Here is a 19,295-nt window from a genome sequence, read left to right as displayed (position 1 = left end):
AGTGACCCATATGGGGCGGCAGACGTCTCCTGACCCGCCTGCAGTGTACTTTGTTGATCTGCCTGTTCTGCTCCTGGCTCTTCCCTCTGGTGAATCCTCTCACCACCGCCTGTGCCTCTGGCTTGTACCCCAGTTCTGAAAGCATAAATAAATAAATATTTAAAAAATATATATTTACTATATATCTGTCTCTCTATCTATCTCTACAAAAGGGTACTGTTAACCCCAGTTAGTTAAATTGGTGGAATGCTAAGAAGTGAAATTTTCTCATTTTAATTTTAGCTAGTTTTTAAATTTGGTATTTAGCTGATGTATACAAGAAAGAAACTCTTCTGGTTCAGATTTTATTACTTTAATATTAGAAACAGGTGTTTTTATAAAATTGGCACGTTTTACTTTCTTTTTTGCAGTTGTTTTCTGCATTTAAGAATTTTTTTATGCTTTCGTCACTTGCACTGCACTTTAGGTATTCCGCCACCAGGTGGCGGCAGGATGCTAGACATAAGGTTTACACAGGAAATTTACATGTTTCTGAGGTTCAAGGTTGCTTGAGTTCAGAAATAATTTGAGATTACAAATATCCTATTTAACACAGTGCTTCTATAGTAAAGTAGCTAAAGTTAAACTCTAAATTAACCTCAAACATCTTTAAAACATACATAAATCCTAAGCTGTAAAATCATCTCTTTCCAACTTTAAATTATGATCATGATGGATTGATTCTAACATTAATCTTAAATTCTTACTTTGGAGTTGTAACCTTTATGATTTACTGAATATTAACTGGAAGCTCATTTTCAGGCTTTACAGTTTTTAGGAGTTTTCTTCTAGAAAAACGAAAACAAAAGACGATTGTTTCCCTTGGACCTATGAATGAAGAGATTCATTTTTTTTGCATGATCTCAGATTTTTTCCCAAAGAAGACCCAATGCATTTCTCTATCAGACCATCATTAAAAATGCTGTATCTTTATTTTCTGGGAATCTTTTCTTTTACCTTGTAACAGCGTAGTACCATCGACTAGTTTCCCCTCTCAAAGCGAGTAGAAGCACAGAGCCAGTTTATGGTTTTACCTATTTAACTGCAATATAAATGAATCTCCTTAGCAACAGATTCTGCCCTCAAATATTTCTAGAAAAGAGTTCTCAAAGAAAATTCTCATGCCCTATTAGAAATCTGAGCAAAATACACAACAAAAAATAAATTGACATCCCTGTAATTAATGATATTATATATTTAAAAGGTGCACTTTCAATGTAAATACAGAGCTACTTCAAAAAGCTCTCAAAAGTTCCCACCCATATGTATCATCAAACTCAAACTTTAGTACAGACTCTAGAAGGGGTTAAGTCTATGTAAGATAAATTAATACTGACTATATTCCTTGCTCTGCCCTAGGCCCTTTATTTGGGTAAACAATAAAGGAAACTTAATGGCTGAGGGTGAAGGGCCAAAACTCTTTATTTGGAGGTGGGTGGGGATAGTGGGAAGATAAGTAGCAATTCTGTACCTCAAAAGTCAGACAATAAAGGGGGGGGGGCTTGAGACCCCAAGCATGTTTGCCTTGAATATTGCTGCACAAAGCTGAGCCACTCATCCCTCACATTCATCCAGTTGAGCAGTGTAAAGATTCTGAGCAGGATGAAGCAGTGAGGACTTGGAAAGGTTGGCAGGAAAGATGGTTACTGTTGGTGAAGAGGGGAGACAGCTAGGATGGGAGAAAGTGGCTGGAGTTGGGAATGGGGAAGCTGGGCTGTGGTTCCTGGAGGCCCGAGCCTGCCCATTAGGCAGGGCTCTGAGGCCCAATAGGTGAACACCGGAGAGAAGCAAATACAACTAAGCTGTGAAAGGAAGCTCTGAGGGCGTGGCAGGGCCGGCTTTCAGCCTCTCTTGCACAGCAAACTGGGAAGGGAGAGGGAACTAGAGGTAAAGGATGCATAAAGTAGGGCGCGAAGAGAAAGCATGGATCACAAAAAGTTCTCCTTTGGGTTTGGGTCTCATGGAAACCTGTGAAGCCAGCAGGTGACCCAACACTTACAAATGAGAAACAAGCCCAGCAGCAGTAATTGACATTTTTAAGGTCATGTACAGAGTAGCAGACATGGGATTCAAAGTCAAGTGACCTCATGCCCAGATAAAGATGAGCGAAGGGAGGCTGTCTTTGAAGCATGACATACCATATGCTCCCCCCTTTCTTTATAAACAGAAAGTGAACTTTTCACATAACCAAGGTTTAGCTGTTTCAGGATCAAACAAACAGTTTTAGCCACTATTTGAAAGCATTTCTGAAATGTATTCTATTTGTCTTCCTTCTTTTTGAATGCAGATTGTAACTTACCTTCTTCCTGATATGTGGGATACAAAGATGAAAATTGACACTATATGTATGGACTTCTAATTCAGGGATACCCTCAGGTGTAAGGAGGTGCCCAAGTTTTATTTGTCACAACTAGTACTTTCACGGCTGCAAATAGCTGCATCACAGAATTGGCTGACTCTGTTCTTTCTTCCCCCACAGTCAGCTCTTCCCTCTCAAGTATGCCAGCTCCTGGCCCCGTCTGTTGTCTCTGATCATGTCATCCCCCTGATTAAAACCCTTTAAATAGCATCACAGCAGTAGTTTTCAACCCAGGTTGCACATTAAAATCACCTTGGGAGCTTTAACAAACTCTCAATACCCAAGTGCCACCACCAAGGAGATGGACTCAATTGTTTGGGAATGGGCCGCCTCTAATCAGATTCACACGAGTAGCATGGACTTGGGATTCTGGCCAAGCTGGAGTAACAAGGGTTGGATTTACTGTCCTATCTGAAGCAATTAAAAATCTCGAGAACTGGCCCTCCCTGGTGGCGCAGCGGGTTAAAGCACAGCACTGAGAATCTAAAGCCGCTTCCGCATGAGTTCGATTCCCGCCTGCCCCGGAGGTGACCACATGGCGCGGCAGACCTCTCCTGACCCACCCGCTGCTCCCCTCAGCAGTGTACTTCGTCGATCTGCCTGTTCTGCTCCTCACTCTGTCTCTGGTGAAGCCTCTCGCCGCCCCTGAGCCTCTGGCCTGTACCCCAGTTCTGTATGCACAAATAAATAAATCTTTAAAAAAAAAATCTCGAGAACTATATGAAACACTGGTTTTCAAGACATTGGAGATGAGGGAATAAGGACACTGATTCCGAAAAGATGAGAAACAAAGAGAGCTCTATCCTTGCTCTATCTTTCAACCTGGGGAGAATTCCTAGACCTTGGTGCAGAGGAGAGGAACCCAGAAGGAGACTGAACAACTCTCTGAACTACGAAGATGGAGTTGAGAATTTAGGAATGCTAAAGTAGCTAGAGTTTTCTGGGCAGAGCGCCGGGAGGGGAGAATACTCATCAGCATGAGCATCTCAGGAAACTAGCAGATAAAATATCCTGAAAAGATTGGCTGCATTGATTCTTAGCATTCAAGCAGGGTTGATAATAGTTTGCACTGATCGATAGGGAAGCCTTAGTATTCACAGGGCTTTGGTGGAATATTAAGGACTGTTTCTGCTTCGGAATTATGTAGGTATGTGTCACAGACTAAATGATGCTCTGGTTTTGCCTAACAACTCTTAAAAACAAGATCTGAGATGCTCCACGTATATTTAAAGATCTTCTCTATGTCCCCAAATAAAGCTTAAAAATAGTTATAGGAATACAAAAAACCTAGCACCCCAAAATGTAAAATTCATAGTGTCTAGCATGGAAAAAAATGACCAGGCATACCAAGAATAATGAGGAGAAAAATCAGCCAGCTGAAACTAACCTAAAAATCAACCAACTGAAACTAACCTAAACAGATGTTAGATTTAGAAGACAAGTACATTAAAACAATGATTGCAATTATTTTCCATATGTTCAACAAGTTTGAGAAAAAGATGGGGTGTGTTAAGTAGAGATATGGGAGATTTAAAAGACTCAAGACTAACCTCAGAAAATGAAAACTAACTCTCTGAGATGAAATATACACTGGATGGTAAGAACAACAGAGTTTATATAACAATAAGAAAATATGACTGAACTTGAAGACATGGTGATAGAAAGTATCGAAATGAGTTACAGAAAGAAAAAATACTGAAAAATAAAAAGAATAGGCCACAGGTGAATTGTGGCCCAACTTCTAATGATCTAGTATACATGTAATTTGGTTTCCCAGAGGAAAAGAGAGAGGAAACAGGACGGGAAACAGTATTTTTAGAAGGAATGATGATGACGAAGACTTTATGGAAAACAATATGAAGGTTCCCCCAAAATAAAATAGGATTACCATATGATTCAGCAATCTCACTTTCCAAAGACTGAAAACAGGATCTTGAGGAGATATTTTCAAACCTGTGTTTATTGCAAAATTAGCCAAGAGGTATAAACAACATAAATGTTCATCAACAGATGAATGGACAAACAAAATATGGTGTATACATACATGGAAAATTATTCCTCAAAAAGAATAAAATCTGCTATAACATGGATGAATTCTGAACATTATTCTACAAGAAATAAGCCAGTTATAAAAAGACACAAATAGCACAAGACCAGTTTTGAGAGGTATTTGAGTAGTCAAACTGTTAGAAAGTAGAACAGTGATTGCAAAGAGCTGGGGGGAGGGAGAAAGGGGAATTGATCTTCAATGGCTATCACTTTGCCATTGTACAAGATAAAAATGTTCCAGAGATCTGTTGCACAGGTATGTGCAAATGGTTAACTTTGTTGTACATTGAAAATGATGATTATGACAACTTCTGTTATGTGCTTTGACCACAGAAAAGTTTTGATTGTAGTGAAGATTGTATAACTCTGTGAATATAATAAAGGCACTCTATACTCTCGAAATGGCAAGTTGTATAAATTGTGAATTATGTTTCAGTTAAACTGTCAAAACAAATTGAGTATATTACACAGCATGGAGAGAGAATGAACATTCCTACACAACAGGTATTGTCATGAGTGGGAAAGAAACTACATGTAAGAACTTACTGTACACAGAGAAGCAAACTGAGCTCTGGTGTTAAAGTAAGGATGCCTTGTAGGGGGTAGGATGGGAAAACTAGTGATGAATGGGGCTACGAGGGGTTAAGTGGGTGCTGGTAGATTTTATTTCTTCTTTTGGATGCTAGTTACATGTCTGTTCTCTTTTGGGGAAAATTCATTACATTGTACACTTGCACTATATATGGACTTGTATGTATGTTATACCTTTATAAAAAGTTTTTAAAAGTTGAAGAGAAAAATATAAATAAGTGACTGACGGACCACAATTTTTCCAAAGCTGATAAAAATGATAGACCTTGCTTCTAAAGAAGCTAAAAAATCTTCACAGAGATGCAACACGGAGAAAACGAAATCAAGGTACTTCATAGTTCAATTACCCAAAACTAGTGATAAAGAGACCATGATGAGTACAGAGGGGAAAAAAGACACATTATCTATAGAGTAGCAAAAATAACAATAAAAAACAAACAAACAAAAACAAGAAAAAAGAAAGGATAACAGCTGATTTCTTGGCAGAAATAATGTAGACAAGAGGGTGGTGGATTGATATCTTTAAAGTATCGTTACAGGGCCTCCCTGGTGGTACAAGGGGTGAAAGCACAGCACTATGAAGCTGTCTGCAGCCACTGCAGCACGAGTTCCATCCCCAGCCAGGGAGCTGACCCACATGGCACAGCAGAGTGCTCCTGTCTCACCTGCTGCTCCCCTCAACAGTATATTTCAGTAGATCCACCTGTTTTGCTCCTCACTCTGTCTCTGATGATTCCTCTCAACCCATGAACCCCTGGCCTGTACCCCAGTTCTTGTATGCATAAATAAATCTTAAAAAAATATTGTTACTCTAGAATTCTATGCCCAGTAAAAAGAAAAATCCTTAAAAAACAAAACAAAAAACCAAAAAAACTGAAGGGAAAAAAATCAAGTTTTATCCCCAGCAGCCTCACACTATAGACAATGCTACAGGAAGAACTTCAGGTAGAAGGAAATGACAACACATGGGAATGACATTCACAAAGGAATGAAGAGCAGGGGTGGCTTTGTGGGAGTGGGCTCTGTGCAGCTCACATGAAGCCAGGGACTCACACTTGGCGTAATGCTCTCCTGTCACTGTGCTTACATTTGTGATGATTTTTAAACAAGGCAGTCATATTTTCAGTTTGGACAGGACCCTCTAATCATGAAGAATTGGTAATGGGCCTGGTAAAGAACAGTTTGGAGCCCAGGGGTTAGGGAGAGGGCCCGGGGTGCTGAGTGCTGAGTTGGCTTAGTGAGGTCACCTGTTCAGGTCTGGAATAGGAACAGCTGTGGAGGTGACTTCTTCACAGTAAACTTGGAATGCTTTTATTTGAATGAGGAGAAGAGTGGATGGTATTTGGGTGGGGGAAAATCAATAGCTGCCCCCCAAAAAACTTTTTTTAAAGGTAGAAATTTCTAGATAATCAGAACATGAATTTTCAATTTGTACAGAGATACAGCATAAATAGCTCTACTTAGAAGTATTCAGCTTTTCTTGAAATTCATTTGTTGCTTATTGCTGGAGAGTGTCTCTTCAGGCCACAATGTATTGCTAATTCTGCTATGACGCTGTAATGATGCCTATTCCGTAGTCTACAAGGCTGACCCTGAAACACCGTAAGAATACAAATTCAACTGTGAATGCAAAAGAAAAGCTATATCACTTCCAATGAAGTTTTAGTATTTAAGTGCATTCTATGATGGTCTACTTCGCTCCTTGCTTTGGTCAAGGCTCAAGGTTCCAAGCAGCAGACCAGGTACAGATGTGAAGAGTATGCTGAAAGATGTGATTGATAAAGCCCATTTTAGCCCATCACCAGCCTGCATGTGAAGAAAGTGAGTATTTATTTAGGAGAGGATTGTTGATCTTATACAAGGATGGGAGACAGCCACTTTTCCCAAAACTTGGGTCAAGCAAGAGTCACTTCAAGAGACTCCTTGGAACAGCTGGCAATTTAGATGCAGAGAGAGGGGGTAATAGAGTTCAGGGGCTTTGCTGATATCGGTAGGAAAAAGCCTGAAGCTTAGAGATTGCGTCTAGTTGTCCTGAAGGCTTGTGAGGAGCGCTCTGTCTATGGGTATAAATGAAATGCTTAAATTCACAGATAATTTATGAAGTTTGCTTTACACATGAGTACTCATATCCAGTTATTTAGTTAAAGCCTTCAACTTTGATTAAAGTTGTTAACATTTGCAGTGTTGACTGATGCAGCCTCCCTGGTGTGGAAACAGGAATACTTTCTTTCATTTATTAATGTCCTACGGTGAAGGCACAACCTTTTTCTTAATATAATTGGCTTGGAGATGGAATTATAACATTCATCATTCCCACCCCTTCTCTGCAGTTAGTGAATTTGTTGATTATTCCTTCTTGGTTAGGAGTATATGTTATCATTAGCCTTCATCCAATACAGGTGCACACACACACATACACACAATGAAAAGAGACTTTTGGGAGGCAAATTTAGTTTCAGTTAGCGCAATGGAAGGAGGCCTGCTAGGAGTGTGAGTACATAATGATGATCATGAAATAAATACATTGAGGCAAGCAATAAGTCTAAATTTGATACTAATAGGACTAAGTAGCGTTTAAAGCAGATGAAGTTCTATTATAGATTGAACACAAAATGATAATGTTTCCTTTGAAAATTTCTTAGAACCTCACTAAGTGATTAGATTATCACAAAATGTCCCCAGAAAGGTAAAAATTAAAAGAACAGCACTGCAAAAAAGAAGAAACAAAGAAATCTGACAGCGCTAAACAAGAGTGATATAAGTTTAGCTTCAGCAGCCATTAGGCAAGAAACAAATGATGTTCTAATCAATTTGCTGTGGCAAAACTAAGTCTAAATGATTTTCATGGGACACATATGGGCATTGCTACCTTAGTTATTTTATTTGCTTCTGCCCAAATGTATTTAAAAATACAGCTAACCACTGCTGTTGGATTTTTAAATCTATTCTTGTACTCAGGAGCAGAGATTAAAGAATACACTGAGGCCTGAATTTTATTGTTGTGGGCTATCATAAGCCTACGTGAGGATCATTTCCTTGGTAAACAGTGGTAAAACTAGTGGGAGGAAGCTGATGATGTGTTAATAAGCTTCACAAATTAACCAATTGGACAGTTTGGGAATGCATTTGGCCTAATCATCATCTTTTCCATTGGTACTTAGCATTGTTTTTGATAGTTGCAAAAATTTTTTGCCTAGGAAATGGATAACTTCATAATTATCCATGCATATTCCAAGCAGAAAATATATATAGCCTTTTAATCTAAAATATACCCATGCAAAGCTGTTAAGGTTATAAATGGGAGTACAACCTTGAAACACCATACATACCAGGCCCAAGTAACCTTATGAAATAAATAAAATTCATGTTCTTTTAACTAGCTTTTCATTCTCATAACACGTCTTTGGAGGTAACTATAATTCAAGATAGAGGCCCACCCAGCCAGCATTTACAGAAAGAACAATTTCCCTGACAATGTCTGCCAACATATTAATATTTTAACATTAAAAGATCAATACAAAAGTGTAAGCAGCATTAATGATGCTATTAATAATAGTGGCAGGCACAGGGGCAAAACAGAGCTATTGATAAAATATTAGTTTCTGTGTATGAAACAGCTTGGGGAATAAAGGGAAAAAGTCATTGACTAACTTTATTCTCCAAGTCTAGATGTACATGGGCCTGCCTATAAAGCTTGTGATACCATCTGTCTTTGATTTTTTTCAAGTGAGACAACATTGGTTTATAATGCTCTATATAAGATATAGGATCATAGCTTCAGGAATATGATACCACATCACCCCCACTACCAAGGCACCCAAAGTCCTCCACCAAAGTCCACTGTTCTCCCTCTCCTCTCTGCTTCCTCATGTTTTCCCCAACTCTGGCAGCCTTAATTCTACAGTCAGAGTCCTACATTATGTTACTGATTTTGTTGTATCTGACTCTTCATTGTTCATACATATTCAACTTACAAGTGATAACATTTAGTATTTTTCTTTCTTATTCTGATTTATTTTGGCTAGCATAATCCTCTCCAGTTCCATCCGTGTTGACACAAATAGCAAGAGTTTTTTTTTTTTTAAACAACTATGTAGTATTTCACTGTGTGTACATATAGCATATCTTCCTAATCAATGTGTTTGCCTTTTGGTACCTATGTTGTTTCTAGAACCTGACTATGGTGAACAGAGCTGGAATGAAAATAGGAGTGCATATATACCTTCAAATTGTTTTTACATTCTTTGGATAGATACCTAGGAGTGGAATTGCTAGATCATAAAAAATGTTAGCAGTCATATAAGTTTTTCTAGTCTTGGTTTTACACTGTTGACAATGCTGATATTAAGATATGAGATTTCTGCTACTATCCTTCATTTCTGTACTCTGGGTAGTTTTGTGACAAAAAGCCTCATTTGGTTGCTTAAATAATCTCATTTGTCAAAGATAGGAATGGACCCCAACAAGAAAAAGATCTTTGCAAGACTTTCTGAAATATTTCAATTTCACACATTTGTAACTTTTCAAGTCACAACCTTGTGGACTCACGAAAACACTCTGAATAAGCACCTTATACCTACTGAGAACACATTACTATTTCCAAATACCAAGCAGAATACCATGTGAAATTGGAGACTTACTTGGATCTGTTTAGTGGTGCTGAAGTAATTTGTAATCATACCAGCACTAAGCCCCCTTCTCTTGCTCCTCCACTCACAGACCCCTGTATCAAAAACAATCTACACTTAAGTTTCTCTCTTTACACAGAGCAATAGGTATTGGTTCCATTTGGTTTCCTAAAAAAATAGACACTCACTATGAAGATTCCAGATGTGAATTTCCCTTAAAAACGTTGTACCACATCAAGATGATTGTACCCTCAACTAGCCAATGAGCCTCTCTGGTAGCAGCCCTCGTGGGCAGACAAATTTTATTCTCTGATTTACATGTCTAAAAGTACAGAACAATTTTTGCCCATAACTATAAATAAATTGCAAAGCCTCCTCATCAAGCACATATTTACTTTAAAGAAAATATCTGGGGTTGTGTTAGATACAGAAGTTGTACTCTAGGACAGAGGAATTTGACTTCGAGGTCTTAAAGCACAGTGCCTTTGTTTTCCAGTTTGGATGCAATGCTTTTGACAGAGACACTATGGCTTTCTGAATTGAATATTGCACTGTGGTGAGCATGGCTGAGGAGAAAACCCTCAAAGAGCCATCGTGGGAGGGAAGGGCCATCTTCTGTCCTGACTCAGGTATGGCTGGCCCTGTGGGTGGTGATGCCTCAGCCCCGGAGTCCTGGCATTTAGCATGGGTCTTCCTGCAGCCATCAAGGTCATGCCCAACGCCTACCGACAGTGCGTGGGTGAGGACTTCTAGGCTGGGGACACCCACACACTGGGGAAAATGTGGGTCTACTCCCACACCACAAATGCTTCGCCCCAGTGCTTCGATCCTGAGAGACAGACTGTCTTGCTTTAATGATGCTGACTTCTATGAAAACATTTCATAAAAGTTCTACTGAAACTCTATTTTTTTTTCTTTTAGCAAAAAAATGACTGCTAATATGTTAGGTCAACACAACTCATTGCTATCATAAGTTATTTGTTCTTACGTGCAGGAGAATAGTATATGGAAGTTGTTACTCATAGAGGAATTTATCAAACTTTATCATTGACTAGAATGCAATTTAATTGGAAGCATATTTGACCTGTGGAAGGTAACCCTTTAACAAATGGCTGAGAATAGCCATAAGAGCTAGTTCTCAGCAGAGACAGGAAATCTTCTTGCAACCAAGAAAGCAATATTTCAGTTAGTGCTGTTGCCACACCGAACAAAATTAATCAGAGGCTTTTGCCAGATAGCAAGTTTTTTTTTCCTGAAATAATGATAACTTTGTGATAGGATAAAAGGATAGAAGGTTAAGAGTAGCTGGTGGCAAAATTGAAAGAGCCAAGAATTGTTCATTTAGTGTGATTTTTAGATGAAAGAACAGATTGTATGAGATGTACCAGCAAAGATATCATCTTTAAGACAGAATTCTAGAAATAAAGAATTCTGTTAGTTACAACTAAACAGTCATCATTCACAATAATTAATAACATGCAATTTGTAGAGACTAGACTTTTGGAGAGAAACTGAACTAGGGAGAAAAACAGAAAATCTGAGTCAGCTGAAGTATTTTTGCTTTATATCTTAGTTTATGCTTTTCTCCAAGTTGCTAAAACATAAAACTTAAAAAAAATTCTTAAAGATGAAATGCTTTTCTCACTCACTTTTGAAAAGAAACTCTTGGTGCCTGGTGTAATAGGCAAGCATGATCACATTATCTTTTTGTCTCTTTCATTCCTTTATGCCGTTACAAATAAAGCAGTGAAACTTGAAATGACAAAGGTATCAGAATCAAAACCTCAAAACCACTCATGTATTTAGAGAGCCTCTTTAGACTTGAATACATGACCACATATGTTGGCTAGTTTTTATAGAAAAATCCATGCCAAGAGGGTGAATAAAACAGAGACAACATATGATTAGATATAAGTCCTGTAAAATAATTATTTGATACAGCAGCAGCCTATTTAATAAGGACGAAGTCTGACCCTTTGAGTATAGAGTGTTCATGGACAGTTAAGCCATAGAGATAAGGAGATACTATCGAGACATAAAACTAACAAGATAACCCCGTTTTCAGCAGTGAATCTGAACAAAGATCAGAAAGGAGCCAATTTGTTATCACGTTCATATCCTAAACTGACGAAATTTCCTAAAATGGAAACTTTTCTGAGATATTGTCAAACATCCTGATAGTCCTCTTGGTTTCCCACATTGAAACTTCAAAAGGCAATGACAGTGGAGCTTGATTGGAACCAAGAGAGAGACATGTATTTAAAGCAGGAAGCCCATCTGTCAATCCTGGCTGTATGTCCAAACAGTGACAAGGAAGGAAACAATTTCCCACCCACAATAGGCATTTCATTTATCAAGGATTGAATGGCCGAGATGTCTTTAAAAGACCAACTTACATTAATAAGTTCAACCTCCCAGATTTTTTTCAACAGGTCCATCGATGTGTAGCCATTGATGAGGAAGGCTTTGGTGTAATCGCCCAGTTCAATGGAATCCAGCCACTCAGCGACAGAGGTGGGATGGTAGCCATCATGACCAATGGGCCTCATCTGGAATCAAGAAAATCCCATTAGGATCCATTTAAACTGCTGATGTTGCATTCTGACAACAGGTAGTCACTTGGAAATGTACCTGAGAGGCAGCCATAGCTCTTTCTGGTTAAGGAAATAAAGGAAACCAAAATACTTTCATGCACAATTCTAAACCACTAATAATTTTCACACTGAATTCATTTCAAAAACACACAAGGAAATTTCCAACTTAGCTGCTAAATCACTCCATATTTGAGAGAACTAAATATGTCAAGCTTCTGCTATAGATATTATTGGCATTCTGTTGGACAGAATTTAAAATGATGTCAGTGGAGCAGCCTTCCATTCAATGCTGAAGGCCCAAGGAACACCACACCCAAAGTGTAGATGATTGTCATATGCACAACATCAGAGCATGTGAAAATACTGCTTAAACATTGAGAGGATCCACACTTAGGCATGGCATGGACTGGAGGTAGTGCAAACATACTGGAAAAACACACTGCTCTGATAAGTGGGTAAAGAAGAGGCTCTGGGTGTTTAAAGACCATGTGTTCTGCAGAGACTCTACAGTATGTTAGACATGAATAGAGAACTTGCTGGCAGACAGGTTCCTATTTTTTGTCAGCTATATACAGATTTTTTTTTTACTTTAGGAGAACAAAGAAGTGTGACAGCAACATAATGTTTCTGAGTTTAAATTGGAGTGTGAAAGTAATTTAAGCAAGAGAAACTTCTGGGCTTAAAATTTTGTATGGATTATTCTAGTCCTTGAGCTTTTATTTGAGGTTTGAGTTGAATTTGCAGTTCTTGCTCTGGGAAGTAACTCACTTCATAGACTTGGGCTGCTTTGCATGTCATATTATCTCCCCTCGCATGGAAGGGCAGCAGCTCCCCATCAATCTGAGGGGATCCTTCAGTGAAGGGCCTGATGGGAACAGCAAAATGGGCCAAAACACAACATAGATTTTCCTCTTCCTTCAGCATCAAGGAGATAAATATTAATAGAAATTGATATGATTCTGTCTTGTGAGCAGAGAAAAGATTAGTCTGGGCATCAGGAATTTAGATTTCAGTTGTAAACACTTTAGAAAAGATTTCTGTCACTGTGCTGTCTTCTCATTCTTGAGATTCTCCTTTCATTTTTATAATTCTTCTCGTTTCCTTTGCTTATTTTTTACTCCTCAAACCTTTTCCACTTTGAGGTTTAAATGCCCTCCATTTTAAGGTGGTAGCATAATTCATTCTCTGTTAGTCTGAACTGTTTGTTTATCATTTTCCCATTGACGCTTGATAGCGACTCAGTGAATGTTTGTTTACTAGCTCTTAACTCAGTGTTTACTATACAGTAGCTACACATATAAGTGACATCTTAGAGTTTGCAAAATGAAGTTTATTGGTATTTGCAAATAATGCATGTCATTATTTGCATGCATATAAAATAGGAGATGAGGAAGCAAAACAGGATCAGTTACTAAGTGCCTTCATATTCTGTAGAGCTTTGCAAAAACAGAATGGCTAGGGACATACTCCAGGACTTAGTTAAAGGTGGTTGGACAGACTTTGATACCCTGAACAAATCCTGGCTGTTGACTTGGCTAAAGAAAATAATGACAGAAACAGGCAAGAAAATAATGATAATGATGAACACCTATATACCAGAGACATTAAAAAAAAAAAAAAAGAAGATAATGACAGAAAGGCAGGCAGGCAGGCAGGCAGGAAGGAAGGAAATGAGGAAAGGAGGGAGGAAAGGAGGGAGGGAAGGAGGAAAGGACAGTAGATTTGAAATGAGCAGTCTGGCATGAAGTTCTTGTTGACCATGCTTGGGCGCCTTGATGAAGCAAATTAGGGTAGAGTTAGATGACCTAACCAGACATCTAACTGGGGTGCAGTGGGGTTCCTAGAGGTCACCCTGAGCACTAGCTGAGGGCACCTGTATGTGCTTGCACTCTCTCTCTCTCTGAGACCACTAGAACTCTTACAAACAAACCCAACTAATTATAAAGGAGTTTAAAAGAAGTTTGCCCTTCCCCCACCCTCTTCTTGTCCCAGAGTAGTGGCAGGGGAGGAGGGCAGAGGAAATAAAATTGGAGGTTTGTATGGATTGCAACTGAGTTTGCAATCTTTACACACATGATTGGAAATTTATTAGATCGATTTATTATTTATTAGATTTATTAAAAAATAGTACAGAGAACCGGTTGAACTTTACTGATGGCAAGGTTGGAAAAACAGACTCTTATCAGCATTTCACTGAATGCTGACTTCTCAGTAATCTGCTATTTCCAGAAGGCAAATTCCATTAGACCAACCTTAAGGAGGTGAGAGAGAGAGAGAGAAATACTTGGCAGGAGGATGAGGGGAAGGGACAGAGGAGAGAGCAAGAGAGAAGAGAACATGGAAAAGGTTTCCTGATGTGTGCGTGGTAACATTCATCCATCCATTCATTCAAAAAATATCTAGCCAGTGCCAATACTAATGAATGTGGAATTGTAGAGAACAAAATAATCATAGTCTCTCCCTCTCGGAAATTATAACTCTTAATTAAAAACTATGTGAACAGATGACCAATAAATTATGAAAGCCCTGCATACCTGGTGAGCGAAAGTCACCAGAGCCAAATGAAGTCACAAAACTCACTTGACACATATTTAATGCTATGCAGAGTGGTTATTGTGCTGCATGATGATTTCTTTCAAAGCAATTCTCCCATCTGCTCCTTCATTTCTGTTCCTACTGCCACTACCCTGTTTCAATTCATGTTAATGCTTGCAAAAATGAATGCAATGGCCTCACCCCTGACCTCCTATTTTGGCTAGATTTATCTACCTTGCTGCTCTCCCTCAGCCTTCCTGAAAAACCAGTCCCGTAAGTCAAACCTTACACAAAAACCTGCACCAGGGTTCCTTCTTGATGAAAGTCATCATTCTAGGACAACTGAGACCAGGTGCAAACTTACCACCACACTGCTCTGTGTACCCTAATACATAGGATTAGCACCATGTAGGTGTCAAAACAGGATATTAAATTGCCAGATTCTGAGAACATGAACTGTGCAGGACATATTTCTATCTTCACTGTGCAAGACACATTTCTATCATTTTCATGAAAATTTTGACATATAGGAAAAATCTGATTGTGTCACTCTTTATTTCACAATAGATATGTTTGTATTCACTAGGGATTTTCTATTAGTCCAGGTTCTCAAGAAAAACAAAATCAATAGGATATGCAAACATATACAGATACATCCCCCCAAAATCTACAGGGCAGGCTGGAGGCTGGTGATGCAGGGGAGAACTGGTATTGCAGCTCAAATCCAAGGCAATTTAGAGGCAGAATACCCATTTTTTCTTTGGAGAAATTTAGACTTTTATATTGTAAGGTCTTCACCTGACTGGATGAGTCTACCCACATTATGAAGCAAAATCTGCTTTCCACAAAGTCTACTGAGTAAATATTAACTTCATCAGAAAATAACCACCACGGTGACATCTAGATTGGGCTTTGACCAAAAATCTGGATACTGTGGGTGGCCTAGTGAGGATGATACATAAAATAATCCAAACTCTTCAATCCAAGAATCTACCAGCGAATATGTCTTCATGAGACTGAGAAAAGACTAGGGTTGATAAGCTAAGCTAAATCACCGTCCTTTCCCAGCTACTTGATTTTCCTCTAGTAAACATCTATGTGTTGTACCCTTGCTAATCTTAAATTAAACAATTATTTTTTTAAAGATTTATTTATTTATTCATAGAGAACTGGGGTACAGGCCAAAGATGCGGAGGGTGAGAGGCTTCACCAGAGACAGAGTGGGGAGCAGAACAGGCAGATCAACGAAGTACACTGCTGAGGGGAGCAGCGGGCGGGTCAGGAGAGGTCTGCCACGCCATGTGGTCACCTCTGGGGCAGGCGGGGATTGAACTCATGCAGAAGTGGCTTTAGCTTCTTAGTGCTGTGTTTTAACCCGCTGCGCCACCAGGGAGGGCCTAAACAATTATTTTAAGAATACACTTGTTGAGGCATACCCACTGTGCATCTAATGGGCCTCCATTCCTTTGTTCATGCCATCCTCCACCCCCTCTCCCAGGAAGTCTGATTTCTCCTGTTGAAGTCCTATCCATTCTTAAAAGGTCCTGTTTGAAAGATACCTCTTCTTTAAAGTCTGTTACAATGTGACCCTTACTTCCAAGTCCAAGTAAATCCTGCTTCCTGCTAGATTTCTGTAGTGATTTGCATGCAGTTTTATTATAACATTTTTAAAGTCTGATTTTGTTAATAACCAGAGATGTGCATTTCTTCATCATTACATTGTCAGTCCCTTAATGAAGAAACAAGGTCTTAACCATCTTTGTCATACTTCACACATGGCATCTCACACATGTCAGGCATTTGCTAAACGTTTATTAAATTAAGCACTTTAATGAACACACAAGGATTAAAATGACAAATTAACGGTATGGTATCCATTTGTATTTTGTAATATATATTATGAAAATGAGAACTATTTTCATGGCCTACCATTTGCGTTTCTTTTTTAGATTTTTTCCAAAGACTTATTTATTTATGCTTACAGAGCTGGGGTACAGGCCAGAGGTGCGGAGGGTGAAAGGATTCACCAGAGACAGAGTGGGGAGCAGAACAGGCAGATTGATGAAGTACACTGCTGAGGGGAGCAGCGGGCAAAACAACTGCCATGCCATGAGGGGCAGCTCCGGGGCTGGGGATCGAACTGACACTGAAACATCTGCTGCTAGCTTGCAGCTGTGCTTTGACCCACTGCACCTCCAGGGAAGGTCTTCATTTGTGTTTCTAACTCTTTAGAACCACGAGTCAATCCCAGGTCATACGTTGTGTTAAGAAGTGCACTACCTCTGCTTCCCTCGCTCAGCAGTCTTGACTGTGATGGTTGAGCTGTGGAAGTGCGCATGAAGGCCCTCACCTCTCTAGCTATCAGTGTCCTCGTCTATAAAGTAATGGTGTTGGGTCAGTGATCTCCATTTCTTTAAGATTCCTAAATCTTCCAATTCTATAATTTGAAAATAAGTATTAAAGTAGCTTCAGATTTATTTATCTAATAATGAAAAAGGCGTTCAAAGGTAAAATGAAAATACTACAAGATAGAACTTTTCAGCTAAAGGTCAGATGGTGTCCACACTTCTTTCATGAGCTGTCATTGTGCCCAGAGGGAGCACTGGGACTGCTTTCTCACTAACATGCAGGGAAGGAACCTTTCCAATAGGGACACTCGGCAGGGCAGGCTGAAAAGACAGTTCCAGGTGCACAGGCTGAAGCTCTGCTGAGTGAGAGCACGTGGGGCCTGGGGGACTCTTCAAGCTGAGAGGCAGAGTGGTGGGCAGGCAGCGGGCTTCCTTAACAGGGTCCCAAGGCATCTGCTTCTGCTGGGCAAGTCTCAGTCTGGGGAAAAGTCTGCCCCTAAGTGGGGCAGAGACTGAAGCTAGTTGTAAAGGAAGCCTCAGTCTTGGGAAGATGTAGCCCTCTTGGTAGAGTTCACTCAACACCTTCATTGTGTTCCTGGTGTTTGTTATTCTGTGCCAGTGGGATCAGAATAGGCATCAGAGAGGGCATGCCGTACACATGACTGGCCACCCAGCAGGTGGACTTCACCCACCTGGGGCAGCACCTGGCAGTGTCCAGGGTTTTCCTGGGGAACAGGGATGGGGCATTTGGACAGCCAGGCTGAGACAGCCTCCTCTATCTCAACCAGAATATTTTTAGTGTGCTACACAGAAGAGGAAGAAGGAGGTTTATGCTGTTTAAAAAAAAAAATGCTTGAAAACCACTGACCTAGAAAACGTTTGCAAGATTCAATGACCACTAGTTTTGTGTCCTCTTAATTTCTCTGTGTTATTAGAAATATATTGGATCTGTCTCCTATGTATGGACTGACAGGTGTCATTCTGTCTGAAACTCGCTTTTTTTATTCAGACAAGGACAATACCTTATTAAAATGATGCGACCACCGACAGAAGATTTGGCAAGAGGAAGGCAACAAAAATGGGAAAAAAATAATAAGAGCGTAAGAAGATATTACATAGAGACAGTTAGAAGAGCAAATGAAAAAATAGTTCTCAATGCCACAAAGTTATTAGGTTAATTAGCATGATGGTATTGGCATAGGAATTAGGCCCGAATAAGGAACTCCCCAAATAACAGATTAGAAAGCTACTTTTATGTCTGAAAAATGTTACAGGATTGATATAAAGGTTCTCTGTTGTCCAACAAATCTGTCCTCAGGAGTGGGCCATCAGTGGAGCTCATGTCTGCACAGACAGAGGCGAGGTGCAGCTTGCCTTCTGGCTCTGCTATGAGGACATATTTGAACCCAGGGATGTAGACAAAGGTGCTGCCTGAGACTTCCAGGTCACCTTCACCTAACAGTCATTCTTTTCTCTAGAGCTGCTTGACTTTTCCTTTTGTCCTCCTAAGTGCTGGATATCATGCCGCAGCCCAGCTTGGGTCGCATGGGCAAAACGTGATCTGGTAGCTTGGGAAAGAATCGCTTCTCAAAAATAATGTATGTGGGGCTTCTTGTGAAATTCCTATTCTAATTCAATAGATTGGAGGAAGCACCTGTGACTCTGCATTTCTAATAAACTTCCTGGCGATGCTAAGGCTGTGCGTGTGTGGACCATACTTCGGGTAGCAAGCTCAGGGCATGGCAGGTCTTGGGTCCTTCCAGAGTTGCAGAGAGCAGAGCCAAAATGTCAACCTGGGCTTGGGTTTGTGGCACTTTAAGACTGCTACCTGGGAAAAATCCATGTGTATCCTTTAAACCACTCTATTAATGAGGTCTCTGTTTCAGCAACTTAGTCTTTCCTCAAGTACAGACAGAATTGGAAATAAAGTTATTTTCTACAGAATATTTAAAGGAAGCCCCTCCTTCTACTTGACTCCACACTGTGCTGCCTCTTGTTTTGTGAATTCACGTCTTTACATCTGTTTTTAAAAGTAACTTCATTTCTGGGCCCTCCCTGGTGGTGCAGCAAGTTAAAGCACAGCACTGAGAAGCTAAAGCCACTTCTGTATGAGTTCGATTCCCACCTGCCCCGGAGGTGACCACATGGCATG

General features: G+C 39.7%; 1 protein-coding gene across 10 annotated transcripts in view; it reads right to left on the bottom strand.

The window, feature by feature from the left end:
- ANKS1B (ankyrin repeat and sterile alpha motif domain containing 1B) overlaps positions 1-19,295 on the bottom strand; it is a 755,486-nt gene that overhangs the window by 236,389 nt on the left and 499,802 nt on the right. For all 10 annotated transcript variants that reach the window (XM_004675770.2, XM_012720251.1, XM_012720253.1 and 7 more), the window contains one exon: positions 12,063-12,215. In XM_004675770.2, the coding sequence (XP_004675827.1) occupies positions 12,063-12,215 (153 nt within the window). The remainder of the gene's footprint in view (positions 1-12,062; positions 12,216-19,295) is intronic.

Source organism: Condylura cristata, unplaced genomic scaffold (genome assembly GCF_000260355.1).
Source record: "Condylura cristata isolate star-nosed mole 26May11 unplaced genomic scaffold, ConCri1.0 scaffold00004, whole genome shotgun sequence".
Taxonomy (NCBI): domain Eukaryota; kingdom Metazoa; phylum Chordata; class Mammalia; order Eulipotyphla; family Talpidae; genus Condylura; species Condylura cristata.
The sequence above is the reverse complement of the archived record's forward strand: the minus strand, read 5'-3'. Positions and strand labels throughout refer to the sequence as shown.